Genomic DNA, 27,995 nt, shown 5'->3' on the forward strand with positions numbered 1-27,995 from the left:
TAATCTTGGAACCACAAAATAAAGAGAACAATTACGTCCCGAAGTTTTCAAGGTGAGCAACAGTATTCTGTTCTCCATAAGAGGTAATTTTAGCACATCTCATGCATTGTAATGTGATATCCACATACATGAGCTTTACATCTATGATTTGGCTTGCAACTACTAGGTCAACAGAAAGAAAATTGCCAGGTTGGAAACTATGAACAGGAGCAAACGATGTTCAGGCCTCGTCATCCAATTGGCTGCTTTTTCTGCCACACTTAACGGTGTAGTGTCACGCATTGGAATGCCTGATCATCTCTTAGTCCCTAATGAGTACTTTGTTTTAGTACCTCAGAAAAACTCTCAGTTGCGGAGGTTGGATGGAACTACATTTGCTTTCATTTTCTTTTCAACTTCAGGGGTGGGAAAAAAGTCCCAAACAATGAACTGTAGAGAAGCCCGGGGCTCCTCATATTTTTTCATGGGACTCTTCCGGTCCAAAAAATAGGAAAACGACAGCAAAAGTATGAGCAGAGTGCACAGGATGTCAATATACTCAAGTTCCACACGCTAATAACAGTAATAGGGTGGGAACTCCTTCAAAATACATCAATGCAATGAAATCTGCCAAGGAAATATAGGTTCACTGAGTCACAGGTACCACTATATCATTTTCAAGTACTGTAGTAGTGTGACACCGAACAAACAGAAATATAAATATTAAATATTAAATGCCTGAGCATCGTGTTGGACATGGCTCTCCTTAAGGAAAATTCCTGAAATGTTTCGCTCCCTCCCCCCGCCTATGCTGTCTACCCACGCTGGGCCTTAGGATTCTGGACACTTCCTCACTGTCTGCCAGGAGGAAGCGAGTCCCCCACCCTACCTGTAGTAGGAAAAGGGGGGGGGTGTAGGGGTGGTAGGCACCGCACCCCAATTAACCCTGGAGGAGAGGTATACTAGATACCTGGGGGGTGACCCTGGTTGCCAAGAGAAGCATGGGCACCTATTCTGCCCCTGTTGGCAACACCTGTAGCCACATCCATGGCCTGATGGAGTAGGCCTGTGAGCAGCCGCCCTCAGGACGACTAACCCTCGAGGGGGAGCCACCCCTGAGTGGGCCCTACCCCGTCCCCAGAGGGACTCTGTAGAGAGGTCAGAGGGCGAAGTAGAGCCAGACGGTTGCATCCCAAAGGATGTGCCCGGGTAGGGAAGGCCTTCTAAAATGGGGGCCCCTACTGGAGGGAATCCAACCGGGTCCCCAAGGGGAGCCAGATCCTAGATAAGTGGCTGTGGGCCATGGGCCCGACTCCCTGAATGTGGAGCTTGCGCTGACCCGCATATGGAACCCCGTGCCCTGCTAGCCCTGAGCAGACCCCGGTAAGGTGTTCACCATTGTCTAGGTATACCGTAGGGAGGGACTCCCTACATAAGTGGGGGTACGGTAGAGGCCCAACTGATGCATAAAGCTTCATCAGGCACTATACGACCAAGAGCCTTGGGCTCGGAGCCTTTCCCTCTGCCAGTGCAGATTGAAAGCCCAAATGCTATCCATATGGCTTGACCCTTGCCCTGATGCCAGGAAACGAGGTTAGCCTACCCGGGCAAAGCTGGGGATTAGCCTCACCGACCCCAGGTGTGCACGATCACAACTGGGCAGAGGGGTTTCTATAGGAGGGCTCACCTAGCCATAGTGACCAAGGTGCACACATTCACACAAATATTTCCTAATATGAACTGAGCCTGTTGGCTCATGATAACCAAGGAGCACGAGCAATATGTTGATGGCAGAAGCTGAAGTGTTACCTGCGTTAGCAGGAGGGTGCGTGCACTAGGGCATCTGTGCCCGGGATGTGCAAAGTCCTATGCACACGACTGATGTGGGCCCTCAAAAGTGACGAATACTTCACCCAGAGAAGGCTTGTGAAGTGAGTGGATCACTATTGTAGAACCATGCTAGGGCTTTGTGGAGGTTGAGTGGGAAGCATTTCTCTTGTGTGAAACCTCGACTGCATGCTCATTGTTTGCTGTGCCCGTTTATAGGCTGGGACCCTCAGAGGTGTGTGTACAACCTGAGGAGTGTTACACATGGCCTAGTGCAGCACGACAGAACTTGTGTCTAGTGTGTTCGTTAAGAGTGAGAGTCCAGTACGACTAAGGTTATAGCGTACTGGATGGAGTACCTCAATCCAGAGAGGTACGGGAAACCAGGAGTTGGTTGCAACCGCCTTGTGCCTCAGGGAACCCCAAGTTATCAAATCCCTGAGTAATGTACTCTCTTTTGTGGGGACACAGCACTGAGTACTTTATACATTGGATCAAACCTGTCTGAGGGGCTGATGGAGGTTCCTGGGTACAGACAGGGTGTCTCCAGTCCGGAGGAACAGACCTGGTATCTTGTTGTGTACAATCTGAACTGATTGGGCAGGTCAAGACCACACGCCCTAACAGTGCCTGTCCATTCCAGATGTGCTGAACTTGGTTACTGTTTTGCAATACTGGATTGTCTGGCTGAGCTGAGTGCCTCCGAGTCTGTCGGCTGCTACCAGGGGCCCTCCCCCTATGTTTTGTACACTTCTGAGTGAACCTCCTATTTCAAGCCTGAATGCCTCTGTCTTGTTTGTCTGCTGGCCTTAGTTTTTCCTGTCTCCTACCTTAACCCTGATGCCTGGGGAGTGTGAACTGGATGGGAGTGGCCAGGAGCCCATGGGAAAGCACAATACTCTTGGAGTTGTGGTGGAGTGTGGGCAACTGGAGTGTTGGGTGGCAGGTGGAGGGTGGATTGGGATACAGGGAGTCTGAAAACAGAAGTGCATCCACTTGCTAGCTATGAGGGCACCACATTAGGGTGCCTGAAGCAAGTGTGTACGAGAGTGTATGTTTACACACTTATGCCAACTGATACCCCAGCCCAATGCCTAGGCAGGGAGGTGGATGTAAAGGAGTGAGTGAGTGCTGGGGCAGCATCATGGTGTTGCTAGGTACTCTGGTTCTGGCAGGGAGGTCCTAGGATCGTCACAGCACTTTGCTATCGTGGCTGTGGGCCTGGGTGGGAGAGTGTGAGTACTGTGAGCACAGCCTGATTGACACAAGTCACACTGATTGCAGGGAGACCCGAGAGTGGACTTGGTGTGGACACCAGGTGGGCACCTTATGCGGGTGCGAGGAAGGAAGGTGTGATTTCTCCAAATGTATATACAGTGGTTGATGTATAACGCAGTGGGGCCTATTATCATGTGTTGCTTGGGTCACTGAGATTCACGCCGGCATTCACAGTGTCTATTATGGATTGTATGCTCATGTGTGTGTTGAATACAAGTTTTCTATACATACAACCCGTGTGAAGTCTTTTTTGGGGGTTGTTCATCTGATGTGTCGTGGGAACATGTTGTGCTGTTGCTTTACACATTGCCTCTGTGATAAGCCTGACTGCTCTGTGCCAAGCTACCCAAGGGTGAGCACAGGTTATTGAGAGGGTGTACCTGACCACCCCAGACAGGAGTAGTGTGCTCTGCCTAACTGGACCAACGCTTTAGCCAACCAGACCGAGCTGCCTCCAACAATACTGCAATGGTTGTTTATGCCTGTGAGTAAACAACAAGGCTCAACATTAAAATGACATGACTCCTTCATAGTAAACACAACTTTGTTTTAACATTTCAGGTACTGCAGTACTCCAACTGGACAGGGGAATGGAAGTAAAGCCCCTTGCAAGAGAGACAGCATTCAGCCAATGTATCAATGGGTCCCACAAGAGTAGAGCGGTATTTATGGCACATAAAAAAAAAATGAATAATAAAATGAAAGCAGTCATGTGATTGGCCACTCATGAACTAGTAAGAAAATAAGGCCACAGCCTTTGGAAAAAGTCTCAAATGCTTTTTGTCAGCACCATAAGAACATTGCTGTTTTACATGTGCACATGCAGTCCTGGGAGAATACAATCAATCTCCATCATGGCAAAGAAAAGCGATCGCACTGGTAGACATAGACACTCTCCAGAGATATAGGACAAGTGAATCATCACAAGATGACATTGTCATTGCATCGACGTCTGCACAAGCACAACAACCAAGGCCTGAGACAGAAGTGGTGGTTTGGTATTTTCTCTACCTTCCAGCTGACCAAAAAATATAACTAGGCAGGAAGTTATGTGCAAACAGGGGCTCCAAAGGGGATAAGCTGCACAGTATTCCCTGGGAGCAAGTAGGATCTGAAACACCTGAGATCTATCCAACCCAACACCATAGCTCTTGCTCAGCTGGAAAGAAGTCAAAAGGTTGAATGACAGACTGTACCAGAGGAAGAGCTAGGTTAACACCAAAAGGAAAGTAATAACAATATGCAACATTTTGCTACGTACTGCAGGCACTGCCTCAAAGTTGTGGGCCCTGGAGAACCAAATAAAAGAAGATTTGCCAAGGCCAAGGAAGATCAACATCTCACAAACACAAAATACATTTAAAGCAGTGTTACAAAACATTTAAAATTAAAAAATACAAAGTTATAGAAACAGCAGTACAAAATTGAAGTTTTGGAAAAATAAAGTAACACACAAAAGGGTAAAACTGGGCATCCCTTCTCTTTGAAACACAAAAAGAGGTTTTGTGTAGATGGGGCTAGTTGGATGAGTTGACAAAACTGGTCTGGTCCCAGAAAAGCACTTCTGCCTAATGCTCTACTGCATATGACTGTGTGTAATCTGCAGTGGGGCTTTCCACCACAAGGGGTACACATCCTACATGTAGATTATGAATTATCCAAATTAGTCCAAAAATGTACTGAAAAACAAAAACAAAGGTTAAAGTGACTTTACAGATAGGTATGGAAATAATACCTTAACTTACATACAAAAACAGAAGCTTGAGGTCATCAATGATATACTATGATGTAATATGTACAGTCCTAAGCAGTGCATGACAGAGGCGCAGGTTATAGTACGCTCACTGAACTTTGTTTGCTGAGAGATATAAGAACCGAGCTAGGAAGCCATTTAAGTTCTGGTCCATACCATAATAAAGAAATACATGTTGAGTGTCTAAAAAAATGTTAAGTGTGACTCAGAGTGCCAACAATGCCTTAGAAAGTTGGTAGTAGAGGTTAGCATAAATACTTCGTATAGTGAGGTGTTTCTGCGTATAATGGCCATGCCACCACCCTGAATGTATGGTTTTCCAGTTAGGTGTGCTGCATTCATCTAGGATGAACTCAGCCATCCAGGATGAAGAAGGGGTTAGTTATATTACAGTTATGCAGAAGGAATCTAGATTGTTGTAGATGTCGAAGACTGCTTTATAGGCCAAGTGCCTGAGTTGGTAGCATGTGAACATGAGCATCCCTAGGATAATGGTGTAGTAACTTTTAATTTGACAACGGTTTTGCATGTGGGGAGGATCAGTCAGGCTGGTGTGCATGTGTGTTCAATGCACATTCACTGCTATTCTGTTGATGTGTGGCTGCACACAACTGAGGTAGGGTTATTGGAGCCAGCTGTTGAGGACTATGTTGCTTCCCTCGAGGACTGGAGGAACGTTTTGCACCCTCTGACTTTCTGGGATGAAATAGTACCACCTACATATCACTTTTGTCTTATTAGCCGTTTGCTCAAACTTCAAGGCTGGAATTACCTTTGGGTACATGTAAATAGTGCAGGTAAAAGGGGAAACAGGGCAAGTGATTTTCTTTCAGCAAACGGCAGTCACTAAGGAGTCAAGATACTTCAGTGGGGTTCCTAGGAGAATAGGTGATGTTTAAATCGTGAGTTATATAATACCAACTTGCACACCAATAATGGCGTTGAGCAGAATGTATAATTTCGTTTTCTGTCATTTTGTTCTAGATGGTTATGGCATAATAGTGAACAGCATCATGCAAAGTCTGTATCTGTTTTCAGCATTAAGACTGTATTCCATACAGGACTGTTCATTCGATTCCTCTTTTTACATAAAAATAACATAGCACTATTTATGGATATATTGACACCTTGCCATCTGCTTCACCTAACAAAAAGTAGACAGGCTTGATAATTATGAATATGACTGAAGTTAACTAATTTCTTGTTATGATGTTTTTTCACTGTACATCTGCCTTTTCCGATCAATTTAATTATTCCTGGCCATAAGGCCACAAAGAACCGCGTTCTAGTGAGCTAACTGCTTATGGGTACTATACATCTCTATTCTGCAGTTTTCTAGCAACCTGTAATATAAAACTTTCTCATGTCTTCTTTGCAAATCATTAAAATATCATAGATTTTGTTCATTATTGTTAGACCTGACAGCCTTAGAGCGGTCATCCCCCAACTTTTTGCCTGCCTATCCCCACTTTTCTGACACTGTTTTTGCTGGTTTTAGGAATCTGCGCACTTTACCACTGCTAACCAGTGCTAAAGTGCATACGCTCTCTCCCTCAAACATGGTAACATTGGTTCACTCCCAATTGGCATATCTGATTTACTTAGAAGTCCCTAGTAAAGTGCACTACATGTGCCAGGGCCAGTAAATGAAAGGCTAACAGTTGGCCTGCAGCACTGATTGTGCCACCCACATAAGTAGCCCCTTAACCATGTCTCAGGCCTGCCATTGCAAGACCTGTGTGTGCAGTTTCACTGTCACTTCGACTTGGCTTTTAAAAGTACTTGCCAAGCCTTAAACTCCTGTTTTTCTATATATAAGTCACCCGCAAGATAGGTCCTAGGTAACCCATAATCCAGGGTGCTATGTAGGTAAAAGGCAGAAAATGTACATATTTGTTTTATATGTCCTGGTAGTGAAAAACTCCTAAATTCATTTTCCACGACTGTGAGGTCTGCTCCTTTCATAGGCTAGCATTATGACTGCACTCATATACTTTTTGAGTGGTAGATTCTGATCTGAAAGGGGTAACCAGGTCATATTTAGTATGGCCAGAATGGTAATAAAAAAATCTTGCTTACTGGTGAGGTTGGAGTTTATCTTACTATTTTAGAAATGCCACTTTTAGAAAGTGAGCATTTCTCTGCACTTAAAACCGATCTGTGCCTTGCAGCCTGTCTCCAATGAACGCCTGGGCTCGGCTGGTTGACAGCCCCCTTGTGCATTTCACCCAGACAAACACAGGACACTCAGTCACACCTGCAATCATCTGCATATTGAATGGGTCTTCCTGGGCTGGAAGGGTGGAGGCCCTGACACTTACATTTCAAAGGCTAGTGGCCTGCCATCACACAATGGACTGCCAAAACCCCTACTGGGACCCTGGCAGACATGACTGTACTGAAAGGGGAACTTGTGCGCTTCAAAACCACGCTTAAGTCTCCCCCACTTAAAAGGCATTTTTGGGTATATAAACTGAGTCTCTGACCACACCAACTCAGACACTTCTGGACCTACACATGCACTCTGTCAAGAGCAACTGCCTGGCTTCCCAAAGGACTCATCTGGAGTGCTTGGCTGAGAAGGGCTGCTGCCCTGCTGGCCTCTGACTGTGCTGAGAAGGACTGTGCCTTCCCCAAAAGTGCTCTTCAAGGGCTTGGATTGAGCTTGCCGCCTAGTTTCTCAAGTCTCAGGGCCCAAAAACTTCATCTCTTCAGGAAACTCCTTGTGCGTCGAAAATTGACGCACCGCCTGCCAGAATTGGCATAAAGCCTGAATTGCGACCGAGAAATCATAGCACAGCAGCCCGTCTTCCCGAGTGGAAATTTGAGGCAGCGCCTGCCTTACGACAGAAAATACGGCGCATCGCCTACCGGATCGATCCAGTGCCTGTGTCTCCTTCCAGCACGTCAAGGATTTTTCCCTGCATCGTCACTGGGTGTCAAAATACCCCACATCGCAGTGAGGAACCAAGACTGCGCTCTAAAAAACGACACAAACACCTTGCAGCGTGGAAAAAAATTACGCCTCGTCTGTGCCGAGTTGGAAAATCTGACACACACTTTATTTTTCCACACATCTCCTCCTCTGCAGTCCATGCGTCATTATTTTGTACGCAAACCAGGTACTGTGTGTAACAAAGAGACAACTGTTTATCTTTAAGGATTAAGACTCTAATTTTAAATATTTCAAAAGTGATATTTCAACTTGTGCTTATTGGATCTTGGTCTCTTTGACCTTGTTCTATTCAGGTAAATATTATCTATTTTGCTAAACCTGTGTGGTGTATTTTTGTGGTGTTTTCACTGTGTTACTGTATGATTTATTGCACAATACCTTACACATTGCCTTTTAAGTTAAGTCTGAAAGCGCAGTGCCAAGCTACCAGAGGGTGGGCACAGAATAATTTGGATTGTGTGTGACTTACCCTGACTAGCATTGTGGTCCCTAATTGGACACGGGTGTACACCTCTGCCAGTTAGAGACCCCATTTCTAACAATTATTTGCTTAGAAAGGGAAAATTAACTAACAGTAAAAATTCTTATTTGTTATTCTTTTCTGCTGAATTTTTAACTAGTATATTGAATCTTTTCCATGGGATAATAGGAAAGATAACTGGAGGACATACCTTTCTACAAATAAATCCTTCAAAACAGTGAAGTAATTTGTCTTGGTATAATGTGTCTTGGTATCACCCTTTCATTTCAGTGCTGCTCCTGAAAAAGCACTGATGCTACATTTTGAGACCCCAAAAAGTGCCTTTTGTATCCCTACAAATATTTTACCATTCCCTTAATAAATTGCTTAAGTTCTCAGGACATGGATACAATAATTTTTTCTGTAGGTGTTTTAGTACTATAGCATGACATTATGTACTGTGCTTCTGGTGATCTTGAGGTTTAAGTTGTTTTGTATTTGTATGTTATATAAAGCACAACTTACGCTTTACGTTATCCTGGAGCTGTAGGAAACAAGAACATTGACTTAGTAAAGGAACTGTCTTATTGGGGTACCAGCCATCATTTGATTAGTTTTCATAAGGATGGCATTTTGGATATTCGATCAATGCCAGTAAGTCAGAAATTCCAGTGTTGATACCTAGACCAAGAGAGACCTGCCATTCGTTGAAGACTTAATGAAGGTGGGTTTTAACTGGGTGGTAGTATCAGATGATCAAAAGTGCTAGACAGTTAGGTAAGGTTAAATATTCTAGGAATAAAATTAAATGGAGACAGATCAATTGCATTAAGTACCAGACACAAAGTCTTAGATGTTATTTTCTAAATGGGAAGCCAGTCCACACACCGAAGCAAGACGTACAACCGCCATTTAGGGTAATTATTGTAGTCACTGTCTAAAATTTACAAATTGACACTTTCAGTAAAATTAAATGCTTATAAAAGGATGCCTAGAGAGCCTTGAAGAGACCTGCAAGTGTCCTTGTCGATCAGTAAAACCTACTGTAAAATTTGCAATATTTGGATTCAAGCAGATTTTGTTTCTAAATTACTGTTTAGTACCAGCAGTATCTTCAGGCTTTGGTGAAATGTAACTTTTGAAAAAGTAATGGCACTGTAATAAAAATGCCCTAATAAGATGTCACGAGAATCGTGGACTCAAACCATTTATGTTTTCTGAACAATAAATTACATTTGGGGAATACAATACATGTAAGAGATTTGTTAAAGAGCAGCCCATCCAAAATCAACGTTGCTCATCTGTCTACACCTGTTCATACTACTGACATTTGGTTTACTACCAGCGTTTGGAATGTGTTACCTTTTGACAACATTATCTTTCAAGACTTCAGATAAATCCTGTGGCTGCCAGCAGCTTCATTCTCCTTCTGCTGAACCTTTGGTGGAGGACCTTAATTCTGTGGTGGAGCTTTGTACAGCAAAGTAACTTTTCCTGCATGCTATAGTATTGCTGTGCTCACTAAGAGGCACACCCAGCATACTCTGAGGGTAAAGTACAAGTACGTCACATTGCAGTGCACACTCTTGTTTCTTAACTGAATTCGACCAAGTTTCTCAGAGAATATTGAAGGTCCACTGCTTTCCAATGAAACAAAGGATTTTTATTAGATCACAACCTTAGAATTCAAAAGTCTCTTGGGTAAAGCACCATAACATACAAAATCAATTTGCAAGTATGTCCCCTCTCAAATGTTTGCCTTTTTGACTTTTGCGAAGTCTAATCCTCCATGCATGGAGTCAGGCAAGATTCATTCACTTCAGGCCCTGTATGCCTAATTGATGCAAGTGAGAGGATTTCCTCTTTAGGTCTAGGTAGACAGCGCAGAGGGCACGAGATTGGAAAAGAGCTTTCAGGGGTACTACAAAAAAAAGCAATGTAACCCCGTCCACATGTTGATAGCTCATGGTACACGTTTTCTTGGGCAGTATGTGTGTGCTCCTGCAGAAAAAGTGCCTGTCCTCAAGGCAGCTACAATTATTTAGTTTATTCATTGAGCTGCTTGAGCCAGCAGCAGAATGGCTGCCTAAGCTTCAATGTTCAGGGGTAAACGCATGGCACTGTAATACTATCAAAGTGTCTTAGATCACTAGATAATTTACAGTGTTTGTTTTTCTCTGGCAGCAGCACAGATGGCAGGAGGAGGACAGTCATGAGGAAGATACTGCAGTACCAGCACCCTCCCATTTCATCATTAACTTTAGACTTTAGAATGCTGTTTTAATCTGAGAGCAGTATGGGATGCCCAGGGCTACACTGATCTATATGGATTTTCAGGTCTGGCATGACAGTGCAGCTGTTTGCAAACATTATGTAATCAGCAACAAAGAGTTTTGAGCGCACTACTGAGGGGAATAGGTGCTTCCCAAATTTAGTTAACCAGATTACAGGGTTTGATTCGGCCTAATTTGTGTGTTTACACTAAAAATACTGCTTTTATTACACTTTTTCCACTTGTGGTAAAGTTTATACTTGATACAGCAGGACCTAGCTGGTTATAACAGCAAGCCAATGATCATGTCTACAGGCCTGATCTGTTTAAGATGAAATACCATACTAAAGGCACTAGCCCTGAAATATTCATTATGAAAAGCGTATGTTAGAGTTAATAGGCATTTAAGTATGGATTGTTATTCTTCTATACTAAAGCATAATGGTAGGTATTTTATTACAGAGTTCCACAGAATACCATATTGGATATGGATTTTGGTGCGAGAAAACATGACTATAGAAGGTTTGCTCTATGAGAATCCTTTACAGGTCATCTTGGGAAAGCAAAATAATATCTCTCCTAACTGTAATTCTGTACCCTTCTCTAATTTTATGACTGTGTGATGATGGTTGCCTTGTTGAGAGGCCTGAGTTGGGTATGGTGACAAGGAATGGGCCTGATTGATGCACTGGGAAATAGTATGTCCAATGACATTGGTCTGGTTTGCTTATTATGAAAGCTGAGACAAAGGTAGCTGGTCTAACTTATTTACTGTGAAAAGCATTTGTTAACCCTTTAAAAGTGCGTTTTTATCACACAGTGTTGCAGGCTATAGACAGGTATTTTATTGTGTGTAAATTCCTAGATTACCCTAGTAGGCAAGGGTTTGGTGCTGGTCACACACTCTTACAAACAATGGGGGTTTTCACTGTGATGAGTCTCATTACGCCCTGTTCAGAGGGACTGTATACTGTTTTGCTAACTGTATTTTTCTATATATTTGTAATTTTATAACTGTATGCATGGCTGGTGCCAGTTTAGGTGCATATGAATAGGCCGCTGTTGAGTAAGGTTAACAATGAAAAAAGGCAGGGACTTCATCTGTACATTGGAAAAAGTCACGCCTATTGTGATATATGCTCAGTTCAACAGTCTTGAGTTGGTTATTGAGACAAGCCAATATTAAAGGCTATAGGAATGATTATTTATTATGAAAGGTTACGATAAAGGCAGTAGGCCTAGCATATTGACTGTGAAAAGCATATGTTAAAGTCAATAGGCATTGAAGGCTAGATTGTTATTACTATGAATTAAAGCCTACGCATAGATTTTTTGTTCAAGGAATCTCACAGATTACTTTAGTAGCAAGGGTTTTTGGCATTAGTTACCTTCTCTGACAAACTATGCAAACCATGGGTACAAAAGATTTGCACTGTGAGAATTCTTGTTAAGCCCTGTTAGGAGAGATAGTATTTTTTTTTGCCAACTGGAACTTTGTACATATTAGCAATGTGATGACTGTATGCCTGATGGTTGCCTTGCGGTAATGCTTATGCTCAGTACAGTAGTCCTGAGTTTGTTATGGTGAGATGCCCATGATAACAGTTGTAGGGTTGGTTCGTGTACAGGGAAATGTTAGGTCAGATATTACAGGTATGGTCTGTTCATTATGAAAATATATTACAAAAGCGGTAGGCATAGCGTATTTATTGTAAAAATGCTATGTTACAGCCAACAGGTTATCACATTATGTTACAGGCTGTAGAAAGGTATTTGGTTACATGTAATCTTGCAGATTACCATAGTAGGTAAAGTCACCCACTATGACAAAGTCTAGGGTTAGAATTTCACTGTGATGATGCTTGTTAGGTCCTATTGAGGAGCATAATATTGCTCTGCCAACTGTAATTTTGTACATACTTGTAATTTTATAAATGTATGCTTGATGGTTGCCAGTGTATGCTCACTTCAGTAGGCCAATGTTGTATGTGGTGTTAATCTAGCAGCTGTATCCTTTCACTGGGAAAAGTTATGTCAGACTCCTTAGATGCAATCTTTCTATATTGTAAAGTTATGACAAAGCAAGTAGGCTTTACACACATACTGTGAAAGGCATGTGTTAAAGGCAATCGACTTTTAAGGTACATTTTTACACTGTGCTAAAGTCTGTAGGTAAACATTTTGTTACATGGAATCTCGCAGATTACCTTACTAGGCAAGGGTTTTGGTATTGGTGAGCCACTTGAACAAACCATGGGAATAAATGATTTGTACTATAGTGATCATTTTTAATTTCTATTAGTAAGAATTTTATATTGTTTTGCCAACTGTATTTTGTGCACATTTGCAATTTGCTGTGGCAACTGTAATTCTGTATGTTGTATAATGTTATGCATTCCTGATGGTGACTTGTAGCAAAGCTTAAACTCAGTATGGGAGGCATAAATTGGTTATCATGAGAAGCCAATCATGAGAAGCCAATGATAAACACTAGAGACCTTATTGGTTCACTGGAAAAAAATATTTCTGATGCCAAAGGTCTGACTTGTATATTATGAAATGTTTTAATAAACACAATAGGCCTGACATATTGATTTAGAAAAGCATATATTAAAATCAATTGACATTTAAAAGGTGGATTGTTATTTCTCTGTATTAAAGTCTACATACAGATAGGGATTTTGTTGTATGAAATGTCACAGATCACTTTTGTACTGAAGAATTTTTGTGTTGGCTACCATCTCTGACAAACTCTAGGGGTATAAGATTTACACTGCAATATTTTTTGCTAGAATATTCTCCTGTATGGATATATAAATATATGTCCATATCGATACATAAAGGACCTTTGGATCAGCTGTCTACTACCATTAATCTGTCTAAGTGCCATTTACACCCTGTTGCCCGCTGTGACTTCGTCCTGCATGGGGTAATGATTCATTTGACACTAGTCACTGGCTCTTTTGCCCTGTTCTGGCCACGTGTACAACCACCTGAAATTAGTGTGTTGCAGTGTCAGGGTGGTCAGACAGTACTTTAGTTTTCACTTTTCTCCTTTTATAGTCCCCCTTTCATTTCCTTGCTTATATTTTTATTTATTTCTTAAGCGGATTCTACAGCTCTCAAAGCACTGCTAATGGGTTGCTTGTCACTCGTTTCGTCTGCAGTGCTTTGTATGCCACTTCACTGTTTTACCATTCCAAGACGGCCGATGTGGTGGTTCTAAATATGGCAGCAATGCTGAAACTTTAAAACAATGATATTCAAAATACCTCCAGGCACCCACTACTATGTTTAGTTTCTTTATTGCAAGCATGTGCCTACCATGTTTAGGCTGCAGCAGGTTTTCTGTTTTTTAACTTGTATTATTTGTATTTATCTTGCATATGTTGTGGAGTTGGTGTATACTTTATTGCAGTTCTGTGCGTTTGCATCAGAGGATAAATTCATGAATGAGTCAGTGGATGGGTGAATGGATGCATGAATGCAAAGATGAGCAATAGAGTGCATGTATTATGGCTTACTGCGTGCCTAAGCCCATCAAAGACAAGACACTTGCATTCATAGGCCTGACCTACTGGCATTGAAAATGCTTGGTCAGTAGCTGATTTGAGATGCCTTAAAAATGAAAGCAGACCTTCACAGGCAACATAAAAACTGCCTCATTCGTTCATTTAATTTTAGTTAAAATCTCCATTATCTGCTCATTTCTAAAATGGGATTATCCTGTGAGTTGTATATATTTATATCAGTGCTTTAAGTGGGCTGGTACTCACTGGTACTGATTATCAGCACTTCTGATTCTCCAGGACTGAGAGGAGTATCAGTACTCACTAGGTTGTCAGGTTTTCGGTGAAATGGTCACGTCAGCAGATATACCTTTTTTTTTTTTCCATATAGCACATGCTTTCATGACCTCCTTAATGAGGAGCCACTGTGATTCATGCCTCAGCCAGCCAACACCGGGTTGCAGTGGGACCCTTCCTTTGATCGAGCAACAGACAGGACCAAGAGACAAATACTGGACACTTGTTAATATTTTACAATTCTGCAAAGGTCTGCACATGATGCTTAAAAATAGGACTCTATATCAATTTGTCCTTATTCATTTTTAAAACGGCTTTTCTGTCTTTTCCCCTTATTTATAGGATAGTCAGTACAGTATTTTGCGCACATATTCTAAAGTGCTTTCTTCTTTATTTGTTATTTCTAAAAATGTGATAAGGGGAGAAAATACCGGCTTCAAGGGATTTTCATAATTTTTGCAATGGTTTGGCAGTAGCCACGTCAGCGAAGACCAGCCAGGTGGCAACCCTAATTTATGTAGCCTTGAGCCCTCCAGTGCACACAAGGATTCCTCAAAATCCGGTGTGGCCAGGGCTTCGAGGGGCTTTGAAACGGGTGCAGTAGGCCTCTATATTCATGTCTACTGGAGGTGGCCGACACTCAATAGGAGAAGCAGCTTTTCCCACAAAGTGAAAAAGGAGTAAAATAAGGGACATAGGGAAGGGAACAAAAAGTCTTATAGAAGCTCAGGAGATAATGAGCAGAGTAGTAAGATGAAAGAATGCGTGCATACTTTCGGTGTGATGAGAGCTTTTGAAGTTGATGATAAAGGAAACGTGAGATTCTGATGGGGTCTTACAGTGGATCACAAAGGTGTTCAGACAACATGCACATCCAATCCCTGGCCTCTCAGCAGTGTGCCGGTTTTAATTATGATTCTGTAGGCGTGTAAAGGAGGTATGCAGCAGATCAAATATTGAGCAAAACTGCCAAAATTTGCCAAATTAAGGAGGGACTGAATATGTAAATGTTTGTGTGTGTGGGAAGGCAGGGTGAAGAGACGGTGAAGCAAGCCTGTCTTGGGGATGGAGATAATGTGTGAGTTAAAAGACTTTCACTATAATGGAGATAATGTAAGAGATGAAGGGTATCAGAAAGGAGAAAAATGATTCAGGTGTCTAACAGTTAAGTGGTATACAGCGGAGAATAAGATTCATTCTCAAACTCCAAAAACAATCCCTCTTCCACAACTTACTGTCTAATTCACGAACTCATATTTTCATAATTGAAAAATGTTCCGTTTATTTGGACCCCATTAAATATTTGCCTCTAACTCCGACCCCAGACACACCCCTTCACCAGCAGCCCCATTTAATGCACGGATTACTAACTTTAGGTTTCCCAACAGGCCCATCCTACCCATTAATTGCGTGTTAATGCATTTCACTGTAAACAGGAGAGGTCGTCTTCTCGTTACAATGTAATGATGACGTTCTAACAAAACTAATAAGTGAGAGAGCGTAAAACAGGAACCAGAACTACACATTGGGTCAGATGTAGCAAAGCTTTAGCGACTCACAAACGGCGAAAATCGCCGTTTGCGAGTCGCTAAAGACACTTTGCTATGTGAAATGCATTTTGCGAGTCGGAACCGACTCGCAAAATGCATTTCCGAGTCGCAAATAGGAAGGGGTGTTCCCTTCCTATATGCGAGTCGCACTGGTATGCAATTTCATTTGTGACCGCGATTGCGGTCGCAAATGAAAGCGCAGTTACCATCCACTTGAAGTGGATGGTAACCCAGTCGCAAACGGGAAGGGGTCCCTATGGGACCCCTTCCCCTTTGTGTCTGGACCAAAAAATAATTTTTCAGAGCAGGCAGTGGTCCAATGGACCACTACCTGCCCTGAAAAATACCGAAACAAAAGGTTTCGGTTTATTTTTCAAAGTGCAGCTCGTTTTCCTTTAAGGAAAACGGGTTGCACTTTGAAAAAAAAAAACTGCTTTATTTCAAAGCAGTCACGGACATGGAGGTCTGCTGACTACAGCAGGCCTCCATCCCCGTGAGTGCCCTGACTCGCTATGGGGTCGCAAATTGCGACCCACCTCATTAATATTAATGAGGTGGGTTTTGCGACCCCATAGCGACTCGCAGAAGGTGTCTGAGACACCTTTCTGCATCCCAAATTGCGACTTGCAATTTGCGAGTCGCAGGGACTCGCAAATTGCAAGTCGCAATTTGGGAAGTTGGGGCCAGATGTTGCAAATTTAAAATTTGCGAGGTGCAAAGTGCGAGTCCATGCGACTCGCACTTTGCACCTCGCAAATTGGTATGCAGTATGGTGTCTCAGACACCGACTGCAACTCGCTATGGGGTCGCAGAGACCCACCTCATTAATATTAATGAGGTGGGTCGCAAATTGCGGCCCCATAGCGAGTATAGGCACTCGCAAACATGGAGGCCTGCTGTCGTCAGCAGACCTCCATGTTCGTGACTGCTTTTAAATAAAGCAGTTTTTTTTTTTTAAGTGTAGCCCGTTTTCCTTACAGGAAAACGAGCTGCACTTAAAAAAAAAACCGAAACCTTTAGTTTCGGTATTTTTTCAGGGCAGGGAGTGGTCCCTTGGACCACTCCCTGCCCTGAAAAAATCTTTGTGGGTCCAGTCACAAACTGGAAGGGGTCCCCTTCCAATTTGCGAGTGGGTTACCATCCACTTGAAGTGGATGGTAACTGCGATGCCATTTGCGACCGCGTACCCGGTCGCAAATGGTATTGCATACCACTCAGACTCGCAAATAGGAAGGGAACACCCCTTCCTATTTGCGAGTCGGAAATGCATATTGCGAGTCGGTACCGACTCGCAATATGCATTTCTGCATAGCAAAGAGGCATTTGCACCTCGCAAACGGCGATTTTCGCCGTTTGCGACGTGCAAATACTTTGCTACATCTGGCCCTTGGTACATCTGGCCCCAGATGTAGCAAATTAGTAGTCAGCAGACCTCCATGTCCGTGACTGCTCTGAAATAAAGCAGTTTTTTATTTTTTTTTCAAAGTGCAACCCGTTTTCCTTAAAGGAAAACGAGCTGCACTTTGAAAAATAAACCGAAACCTTTTGTTTCGGTATTTTTCAGGGCAGGTAGTGGTCCATTCGACCACTGCCTGCTCTGAAAAATTATTTTTTGGTCCAGTCACAAAGGGGAAGGGGTCCCATGGGGACACCTTCCCGTTTGCGACTGGGTTACCATCCACGTCAAGTGGATGGTAACTGCGAGTCCATTTGCGACCGCAAATGGAGTTGCATACCAGTGCGACTCGCAAATAGGAAGGGAACACCCCTTCCTATTTGCGACTCTGAAATGCATTTTGCTAGTCGGTTCCGACTCGCAAAATGCATTTCTACATACCAGATGGGCTTTCCTACATCTGGCCCCTGGCCCTTAGTCACGCATCTTCGAGTATAACGCTTTCACCCAAAAAGAAGAGAGGCGCTGGGGCTTAAAGAACGCAGCAGTCACGTGACGAGGGAAGGGGGATGTTTGCCTCATGCTACTACTGTTCAGAGCGCCGACTTGCTCGGGGCATACATACTTCGCGCTATAGAACATGTGAAGTAAACAGACGTCCATAAGCCATAGAAGAAACACGCTAGTGCAGTATAAAATACAAAGAAAACAATAGAATCCTTATTAGGAAGGATTGCGCAAAGCCACGCAGCATGTTCGTGCAGCTACCCCTTTATAAGGCGGCAGTGTAACCGTTATGAAACCCTCTCTCGAATAAACAGCCCCGTGACAGCAAGATCACGCGCGGCGCCATCACTCGACTTCGCAAGCCCCCTTATATTAATAGACTGATATTTAAACAAGGGGACACGCATTACACCAGTGGCAACGAGCCACCGTTTCCGCGCGCTTAAATTCAATTAGGAGCCCTGGAATGACACTTGGACCGCAGAAAAGGTTAATTGGGGTCAGCGGAGCGCAGCAATCACTTACCTAACCAGTCATTAAACTTCTTAACCTCGGAGGGCAGGCCCAGCTCGGTGAAGTCGCCGGTGTGTAGCAGGACGTCGCCGTACGGCATCTGCATGCCATCTGTTCGGGAGTGCGTATCAGAGATGCAGACGAAGCGTGTGTGGCCCGCTGGCTTCGGCGTGTCATATGGGATGGGGTCGACCCTAGGGCAGACAAAACATATCCCATGACAGTTAAACAGAGCCAGTTACAATTTACGGAGGCAGAGCATGGAAAAACCACAGGGGGAAATATATCTATCTCCACGTAACCGGCAAATCGTCCAACAACTTCTCTCAGGCTGAAACTGCAGACAGAGTAAATAATGTGAAAATATAATTATTTATAACACGCACTATGGGAAAAGAAGTGTGCATCTGGAGCGCAAACCTGGAGGTGGGCCAAAGTTCAGATTCAAATTGTTGATAGAAACCCCACAAATGTTAAGGAAAAAAAAAACAGGTGCCCAGAAGTTTTCTGAACTACTCAAGTCACCATAAAACAAGCCCGTTTCATAAAAGGGGATTTCCGCTATAGTACATGTTTGAGACAAAACTAAGCAAGCAACTGGGTTAACATCTGCATGCGAAACAGACCGCTTGAGGGAAATTCCAACTGCTGCAAAATGCGTCTAGGAGCAAAAAAATGAGTAGCTTGATTTATCATTTGGTCTCAAGTTACTTGCGCACTGTTCAGTACTTAAAGTTTGCAGGCATTTTAACAGCCATAACTTAAAACAAGTAACACAACTTTTTATTCAGCATTAAACGTGTTTCATATTTTCTTCCTGTTTCTACAATATAGGTGTTTCCGGAGCGTATATTCCCATTCTCATTTTGTTAGTCTCCCTAGTGGTCCCGAACAAGGGACGAAAAGTGCAGTGACCTATAGCAAAACGATGAGGCCCCACCCATGCACAATATGCAGGGCCATTGGAATTATGCAGCACAGCAGGACCAAATTATGCAGCAAAGTTGACTGAATTATGCATCAAGAAAAGGCAAATTATCTGGCATAACGCAGAACATTTTGTGACGGTATTACTTCATGATTTTTTCATTTTTACACCTGGTAACAGTGTCTGAGAAAAGAGTTCACACTAATTAGTACCAATTTAACACCCAAATAAAACAGTTAGCAAATGAAAAATGACCAGTAACCTTTGCATAAAGGCTTCCGATGTGCAGGAACCTGAGTTGCCATCTTTTTTGTAACTTTTGATCTGTTTGAGCTAGAAATTTTTTTTTGGTTAAAATATGCAGATTATGCAGACAATGGATTATGTGGCAAATGCGGTAAATGCATAACTATGCAAAAATCTCTGTGGCCGCAGAATCACATAATTCCAGTGGCCCTTACAAAGTGAAAAGGGACCTCTGAGCCTCCCCCATTTCGCAGGTATTCATTGACATTGAGCTGAATAGGGACCCATAGTGGGTTGAGGGGGGCCCTTTGTTGGTTGGGGGGCCCTAGCTGCACAGGTGCCTGCTTAACCCCTGTGTAAAGTGTACACAGGTGGTTAAAAAATGACTCCACGTCACTACATCACCAAGTTTCCAGTTATGGATTTCTATTTAAAAACTGCATCCACTGTGGGTGCTGTAGTCCTCACTGAGTGAGTTGAACTTAAGTAGGTGGAATAAAGTGGCCGATTTTGACAACTTTTTAAAGAAACGATTGGGACTTGCAAAACAGATTGTGTTTCTCTGTCAACTATTCTATTTGAAATGCAAATAATGTTTTTTTAATCCTTTGCTACAGCACCATTCTGAGGAAATAATATTTATATAGTTAGTAAGTCATGTTTGCCTTTATTGAGCAAACCTGGTTAAAATTTCAGTTCACAAGCTTTTGCAGGTGACCCAGTCACAAGCAACAGTTTTTTTAAATATCTAAAGAACTGCAAAATAGAGCCATTTACTTGATTCCTGCTACATCTTGCAACTTTAAATTGATATCTAATGGGCTCTATTAGCTGTAATAGTTGATTTCCATATTTTAACCAGTGAATTGACTTGCTTTTGCTAATGGAGATATGTAGCGCTATGTGCAAATACTAACAAATGATAACCAAATCTAAAATCAAATGGTTTATTGTGTATGTATCTGTATTTATTTTTTTATTGGGCCAGAAAAACGCAACATCACCACTACCATGAATTAATATTTCAATAACACAGGTTATTCTCTCGGAAAATGCGGCATATGATTCCTGGGCATCTCAAAACTGGGAAACTAAGGCTGGGGTTAATTTACTGGGAAACATGATCTAATCCAGATATAGAAAGCCATTTTGCAGTCGCAAGCCGATGATGGGCCCAACAGCACTTATTTTTCTTCATCACACCTTGACCCAAAAGAAGAGAGAGAAAAGCCCAAAAATGGGGGGGGGGTCAAAAAAGAAAGAGAAAAGAGACAAAGCAGAGTCAAAACAGAACATGAAAGAGTCAGATGGGGCAGGGAGCATCTGATTATAGGTCAAAGATGCTTGCGGTGGAAGACTACACAGTCTAGGACTTCTTCACCCAATCTTCTGCAGTGAAGACAGTCAATTTGGGCCTAACCCTTTTAAAAATATTTTTTTAAACAAATTAAGCGCTAGAAGCATATAGTGGTCAATGGGATCACTGCTTCCACCACTGATGTGTTTCCAAAAACAGCATGGATTCCTTTATAAAATCAAGCCTACTTTAAACAAACGTTTTCTATTTAAGATTGCATATGTCTCCTGGCAGGCCATTTTGCCCTTTCTTTAAAACAATCTTGGAGGTTACACATACTGACCTACCTAATTAATATTTATTAGTAAGGTCGTTCTGCTACCCCTGAGACCTCAAGGTTTTGCAGCATAACCTACTAGTACATAAGGCACATTGCAAAATCAGTGATGTGTTGCAAATGGTCGGTGCACAATTTGCTACCACTATTTGCAACAGGTCCCTGTCCCTTTACCAAGAAAACCTGATGAATGCAATCACTTTCTATCAACAGCTAAAAGATCATCACACACTAGTGTTCAAATTTAAAAAAGGTGAACAATATCGTTGTGTTGGTACTAACAATATCTATCAATTCAAAAGATTCCCTGCATGGACTAGGTACTATGTCTGGCCAAACCCAATGATTTTCCTTATGGTAAGACAAAAAACTCTAGCCTTGTGATGAATATTTACAATAATTGTAGTGGTAGACTTACGGCTTAATACTTTTGGGGGCTCTCAGTGCTGATCCTGATTCTTTTCATGACATGACACAATCCTTATGGGCTGAAGATACTGTACGACAGAGCATGGGCCTCTGCACCTCTGACTCTAAACCCTATGACAAAGACACACATAAAAATAATTTGTTCATGGTGTGTTATGCGATGCAGCTTTTAGAGATAAAAAGAGGAAGCCATTCTTCTAGTCAGTCCTAATATATATCTGGGTGCTTCATTCTAGATGATTTGCAGCAGAGAGTTAAGGCCTTTGGCAAGCCCAAATAGATGGCACTGCCAGAGAACAGTAGAGATTCTAGTAAAGTGCCTCAGGTTTCCATTTAAAGAGAGGATGAGATAGAAAGAGAATCTTTCTGGAAGACCAAAAGGGTGCTATTGCCACATAGAACTGAAACTTCAACAAATGTCAACAAAACTAAAACTTCAACAAACGCCTGACCTTTCACCAACTGACCAGACAGCTCAGATCCACTTCCCTCTCCTTCACAGACATCCCACGGATTCATCGAACCAACAGCAGAATACACTCCTTCTCACACCTGGCAACCAAGGCTTGGAACGACCTCCTCCTGCACCTCAGGACCGCACCATCACTCCAGGACTTCAGAAGAGAACTAAAGACCTGGATGTTCGAATGTGCATGCATACCTCCATGCAGCAGCATACAGCTCCAGCGCCTCAAGACCCTCCTGTTTTCTATGAATGTATGCTTGATTAATTACTACATGTCACTTCCCACCCAGATATGCACTGCTGTCTCATTTCTTACAGTAGTGCAGTGACGACAAAGAAAAGCCGAAGCTGGCAGTGGGAACACAGAAAAGAGTCATTCTAAAGTAGTGAGCCGTGACAGAGAAACAACCTGTGAGCTAAGTTGCAGATGGGCTACCGGAAAGAAAACTGACAAGTGGTATCATAGCAGCATCACTCATGACCACACCACAGTGCATGTTTGGAGGAAGACATAGAGTACAGACACACTCCATGCAAAACAATAAGTTAAAAAAATGCAGTATGTGTCAAATGTGACACCATCTTCAAGCAGGGCACAACACTCCCAAAGGGAAACAACGGTCAATGTAGTGGTACAATGCACTAGTCGAATACTGCAGAAAAGTCTAATACACCTGGAATACTGCAGAAAAGTCTAGTACACCAACAGTTGAACAGAAATTGTGATGTAGGAAATTAGAGAAAAAGAATAACTGCTGAACAGTTTGGCTTTGACCCTGGCTATTCAAAGAGTAAGTTGTGTCAAAGTATGATTACTCTTGAATGTGCATGACAGTCTAAATATTTGAGGCACAAAATAAAGTATAGAGCTATTTTGATATATTGAGGAACTTGAAGAATCCTGAAAGATATTGTTTTAATAAAAGAACGGTAGTGGTAGATTTATAGATGAGAAAGCAGAAGGAGCAAGACAGATATGAATAAAGTATGCAATAGAAGATTGATTGAAACTGTTTGGCTCATTGCCAATTACTGTATGTTCACCACCAGCTACCTCAAGTTTTCAATAACCAATTTAAAATTGTTTCACTGCAATGACTGCCCTGTATCCAGACGCAACCATTTTAACGTAGGTAAACATGGTCTTCAGGTTGTTTGCAGCTGTAGGAGATAAAACCTACAGGTATTCAAGCAGCCCATCACATGAAATATTAGGCAAAGTTTATTTTAACTGCAGGACTTCAGCCTTTTGAAGAAACATCCTAGTAACAGTAAAGTACTCATCAAGATGGATGAGGCTAGTTGATTCCCTAAACATGCGCAAGATGCAGAAAATATATATAAAAAATCTAAGTTGGAATTTAAATACTACTCCAAGGTCATTCCAATTTGTTTCAGTTTTATATGTTTATTACACAAAGTAATGCAAGTTATTATCAAAGATAGACTAAGGAACACTCGGTTGAACCTGCAGATTCTAAAATATTAGCCCCTTCATTTAGGTGCATAGGTTACTTTCATTTTAATAACCACCATTTTAAAGGTAATCTAAGACTTTTCTTGGACTTCAGGGCAGTACATTTTTACCAGACTTAAAAAATTTTTTTAACACTACAAACATGTTTTTTAATGCAACATTAATTTAGGCCAACAATGTTATATCATCACATTCAAAGTCCAATCAAACCATAATTAAGGTTTAATATTATGCTTTTATTGGCTTCCTAAAATAGTTCTTTCATAGGATAAAGCAACACTGAGGGCTGCTCATTACTGGCAGATGGCCCTGAGGAAATAAAAATTGAGGGCCTGTGTCACCACTGGTGCAGACCAATTTAGCATTTCATGCACGCTTACATTACATATAGAGGTTACACAACAACCTTGTTAATGTGTGTGCACCATATTGATTGAATACTAGTTGGTGGCTGCATTTAAAAATACTTAGAGCAATACATATATAACCACATTTAAACAATGTATTTACTTATTCTAACTGCACTTGTTTGAAAGTGATGTTGTTCTAACATTGGTCTAACTTGTAACCACACCAGAGTCACACAAATTGGTCTTTATTAAATTCACTGTAAGTTTCATCTTGTCTTCTCTCTGCAGTTGCTTTATCAAAGTTCTCGTTAGTTAGAATAGGCTCATTGTTATTGTGTTGAAATGTGAGATAGTTAGAAATAATTAGAATTTGGCTTTGGACATGTAGTGCATGGGGATGGGAGAGATCCTCCTGTACCAGAGGGATTAGACTGTTGCTAATCTCAAGGCCATGCATATGCATATCTTATTTCTCCAGCACTGGGAAACTAGGGAGTCTACCTGCTCTCAGAGAACAGCCTATTCTGATTGGCATGTTTGGTGGAAACTGCTGAAGAGAAGCTTAATTTAGCAAACCCTGTTCTGACTTCGCTGAAGACCTTTTTCAACTCTGCAGATTCTCCCTGACTCAGGTCTTGAGCTTTACACTTGAATATCCACCTCTTTCCCCAAGAATCTTAACTTGTTTCGCCTGATGCTGACAACTTCCTCTTGAACTTCCCCTTGCCACTTTCGATGCTTTATTTAGAATAGGGAAAACACTTTATGCAACCAATGTATTTTATATCCTCTGCTTTTTACACTGCCCAATTTTAAAACTTTCATGAATCGGACATCCTCCACTCTGTTATATCTGGTAATCTGAATTAGTTACACCCTAATTTAAAATGTATTGCTGATGCTAGCTTCTTTCATACACTTTCAGTCGACAATTAGAGGTTCATACCAACTGCACTATAATGACCACACAAGAACGCTGATCTACAAGGAGCTCTGCTGCATCATGATTAAGGTTTAGACCTCACTTACACATGCAAATAGATGGATTAGGTACGGTAGGTATTCACAAAAGGTTGCCGTGCATTTATGTATACTGTTACACATAGACAATATTATACCACCATCGTATAATGCTACCTATGTATAAATTACACTCAAGAAACTGAAAATAAGACAGTACAGAACGTGGCTCTCACTGAAAGTCTGGGAACACCCACAAGCTTGTAGGCATTCTCATCTCCAAACCCTTACTACCTTGGAAATGGCCAATAATTCACTCCTGAAGAGGGCTGAAAAATAATTATTTCTATGTAGGGAAGAGTAAAGAAGCACTTCCAAAATTAGCAAGGTTATAAGTGAAGGGGCTAGCCATGAGGAAAATATTGTTCCTGCTGAAGTAAAAAAGGGTCATGGTACAAAAGCAATTGCATTTCAGCTGACATTATTGAGCACATGCAACTATCCCAGCAGAAATGCCAATAAAATAGGTAAAAAAAGACTGACAGAAGTTTCCCTGAAACACACTTGAAAACCTGCAGCTGGCACACATTTCCAGAAATCCTGATGAATAGTTTGAGATTTGAAATTTGAGCTGGCACACTGTTAGAAATTGAGTCTCTAGTTGGCAGAGGTATGCACCCTGTCCAAGTAGGGACCACAATTCTAGACCACAATTCTAGTCAAGACAAGTCAATTACACAAGCTAAATTAATCTGTGCTCACCCTCTGGTAACTTGGCGCAGAGCAGGCAGGCTTAATTTAGGAGGCAATGTGTAAAGTACTTGTGTAAAACACACATAGTAAAACAGTAAAAGCACCACAAAAAAAGTCTTCACACAGGTTTCGATAAACAGTTGATATTTATCCAGTTAAAGAAGACCGATATGACAAAAATCCAATTAAAAGCAGTAACAGTATGCAATTTAGGAAAAGTACAATTACTACAGTGCTGCCTAGATTAGGCGTAATTTGGACAGGGCTTGTGGTAGAGCCTTTTTACGGTATTTCTGAAAGAGTAGGTGTGTTCCTTAATGACATTCATGCCTCAAAAAACCATAAATTTGTTACTAGATTTGCAGGTCAAGTAACTTGAATAATCTACTCAACCTACCAGTAATATATTTGGCCCATAAACGGGTTTAAAATTGTGTAATCCTAGGCAAATATTTTATTTTACAGTCACCTTTTCCTTCATTCTCACATATGAATGCACCTTCAAAACTGAGTTCAGCGTTTCTTCTGTACAAAAAACATTGTTGGATTAAATTGATTAAATGTTTGCTCTATGTATAATAAGAATCTAGCCCACATATAGGGTACACATGATCCGTGACTGGTCTTAGTTTACTAACAGCATTGCCATCAGGGCAGAAGTTTTTCCCAGTTTAGGTTTAAACACTCACTTTTAATAAGTATATTACTAAAGCATGATGTGGTAGCACACTGTCATTTACAGACAGTAAATTTCCAAGATTTGTCCACAAACCTTCCCACTGAATTGCAGATTTTAGTGTATTAATAATCTGTGAAAACTGGGTTTCACGAAGCATATTTTTAATTCGCACATCACCAAGTAAAGTGTTCTTATTTGTTTTCATCCTATCAAAATATTTTTTAATCACACCAAAGAACAAAAATTGGTCTTTCACAGCTACTAATGTATTTTGAAACGTTTGTAGAGTTGACTTAGTTATGTAAATGTTATGTGTTAGGAAAAACCCCCACAGCCTTTCATTTCACACTTTTTAGAGCAGGTCAGACAAGTCTCCTTAAAAAATCCTGGAACTCTGCAGTCAGAATGAAAACAGACAAACTGACTTTTGACTTCTGTCTCTGAACACATAGCAAATGTAACAAGAACACATTTAAAGGTGTCTGACTGAATAGAACACCTGTTCTTTGTCAACTCACCAGAAGGGTCTTAAAAATAGCCTGACCTGGTAAAAAATGACTCATCATAGCGAGTGGACAAGTAGATTTTTCAAGACCTAACAGTGCAGTGTGGACTAGTCCAGCTGTGCGAAGCCAGCGCCAAGAATGGGATTCAAATCGCCAAAGGTGTTGATCCTTTCACTGCAGAGAGCACAGAAGAACCCTTAGACCACTCAGTCCGTTTTGAAGCCGGTCGTGTTGCTGTCCCCGTAAACAGTACCCTGTCCCTATTACAAGATGCACGGTCCCAGTACCTGGGTTGAAGTGTTGACACATTTGTGCGCTTCTAGGCAGAGGCTTACAGTGACGAGCCTCCCTCGCTGGGTCAGTGTCTCCAGATCGGAGCCCGCTGTTGTACGGCTATAAGTGCTGCAGGCAGGACTGGCGGTGCCCTTATCCACAAAGCTCGTGATGCAGGTCAGGGTCACGCTAGTGCACTGCTGGCACAGGGGTAAGCAGGCCGGTGGCACAGCGCTAGCAGGTCATTTCAGGCAGTGTGATGAACAGTGCAAACAGCTGAGACAGCATGCCTTGCCCCAGGGATTAGCACTCGGTCACGGCCGTCACATAGGGAATTTAGCGCTGACTGTTTCAGCAATGGGAGACCCAGATGGTATTTCTATTGGGTGACAGGGTCTTTGATGTTCCGGAGACCATCAATTAAAATGGAACCAAGTCAGCAAGCCCTTGGAGACACTCTGGAAGAGATAAGTCCTCGGGGTGAAGGGCAGAGATCCGCAGGAAGCACAACAGACCAGAACAGCAGTTCCTGGGACAGTCAGGTCTGGCAGAGTTGCAATCCTGGCACACAGCAGTCTTCACTCCAGCAGGGCGTTCTTGAGTCCAGAAGTGTACTGACTTCAGTCGGTCAGAGACCCAGTACTTATACTAAAAAGTGCCTTTGATGTGGAGGATGACTTCAAAAGGTCTCTGTGAAGTTCCCTTTTCAGCTGAGCCCCACCTCCAGACTATCAGTAGGGGGAAATTAGCCCCTTCGTGTGGGGTCTGGCCACTACCCTTGGAGATTTAACTGGGAGCCCTTCCGAACCTCCTCCCCAGGAAGACCCATCAATATGCAGATTAATGCAGATGCAGCTGAGTATCCTGTGTTGGGGGGTGTCTGAAGAAAATGCACAAGTGTAGCTGTCACCTAGCCCAGGCCAGATATGGACTGGAGATAAGCTGTGGGCACACAGGGCAGCAAGAACAGAGAAATGCTCTCTTTCCAAAAGTGGGA

General features: G+C 42.2%; 1 protein-coding gene across 3 annotated transcripts in view; it reads right to left on the reverse strand.

The window, feature by feature from the left end:
* Nucleotides 1-27,995, reverse strand: part of MPPED2 (metallophosphoesterase domain containing 2) — a 602,895-nt gene that overhangs the window by 392,371 nt on the left and 182,529 nt on the right. For all 3 annotated transcript variants that reach the window (XM_069223473.1, XM_069223474.1, XM_069223475.1), the window contains exon 3: nt 18,310-18,491. In XM_069223473.1, coding sequence (XP_069079574.1) covers nt 18,310-18,491 — 182 coding nt within the window. The remainder of the gene's footprint in view (nt 1-18,309; nt 18,492-27,995) is intronic.

The sequence above is a fragment of the Pleurodeles waltl genome, chromosome 3_1 (assembly GCF_031143425.1).
Source record: "Pleurodeles waltl isolate 20211129_DDA chromosome 3_1, aPleWal1.hap1.20221129, whole genome shotgun sequence".
NCBI classification, from domain to species: Eukaryota; Metazoa; Chordata; class Amphibia; order Caudata; family Salamandridae; genus Pleurodeles; species Pleurodeles waltl.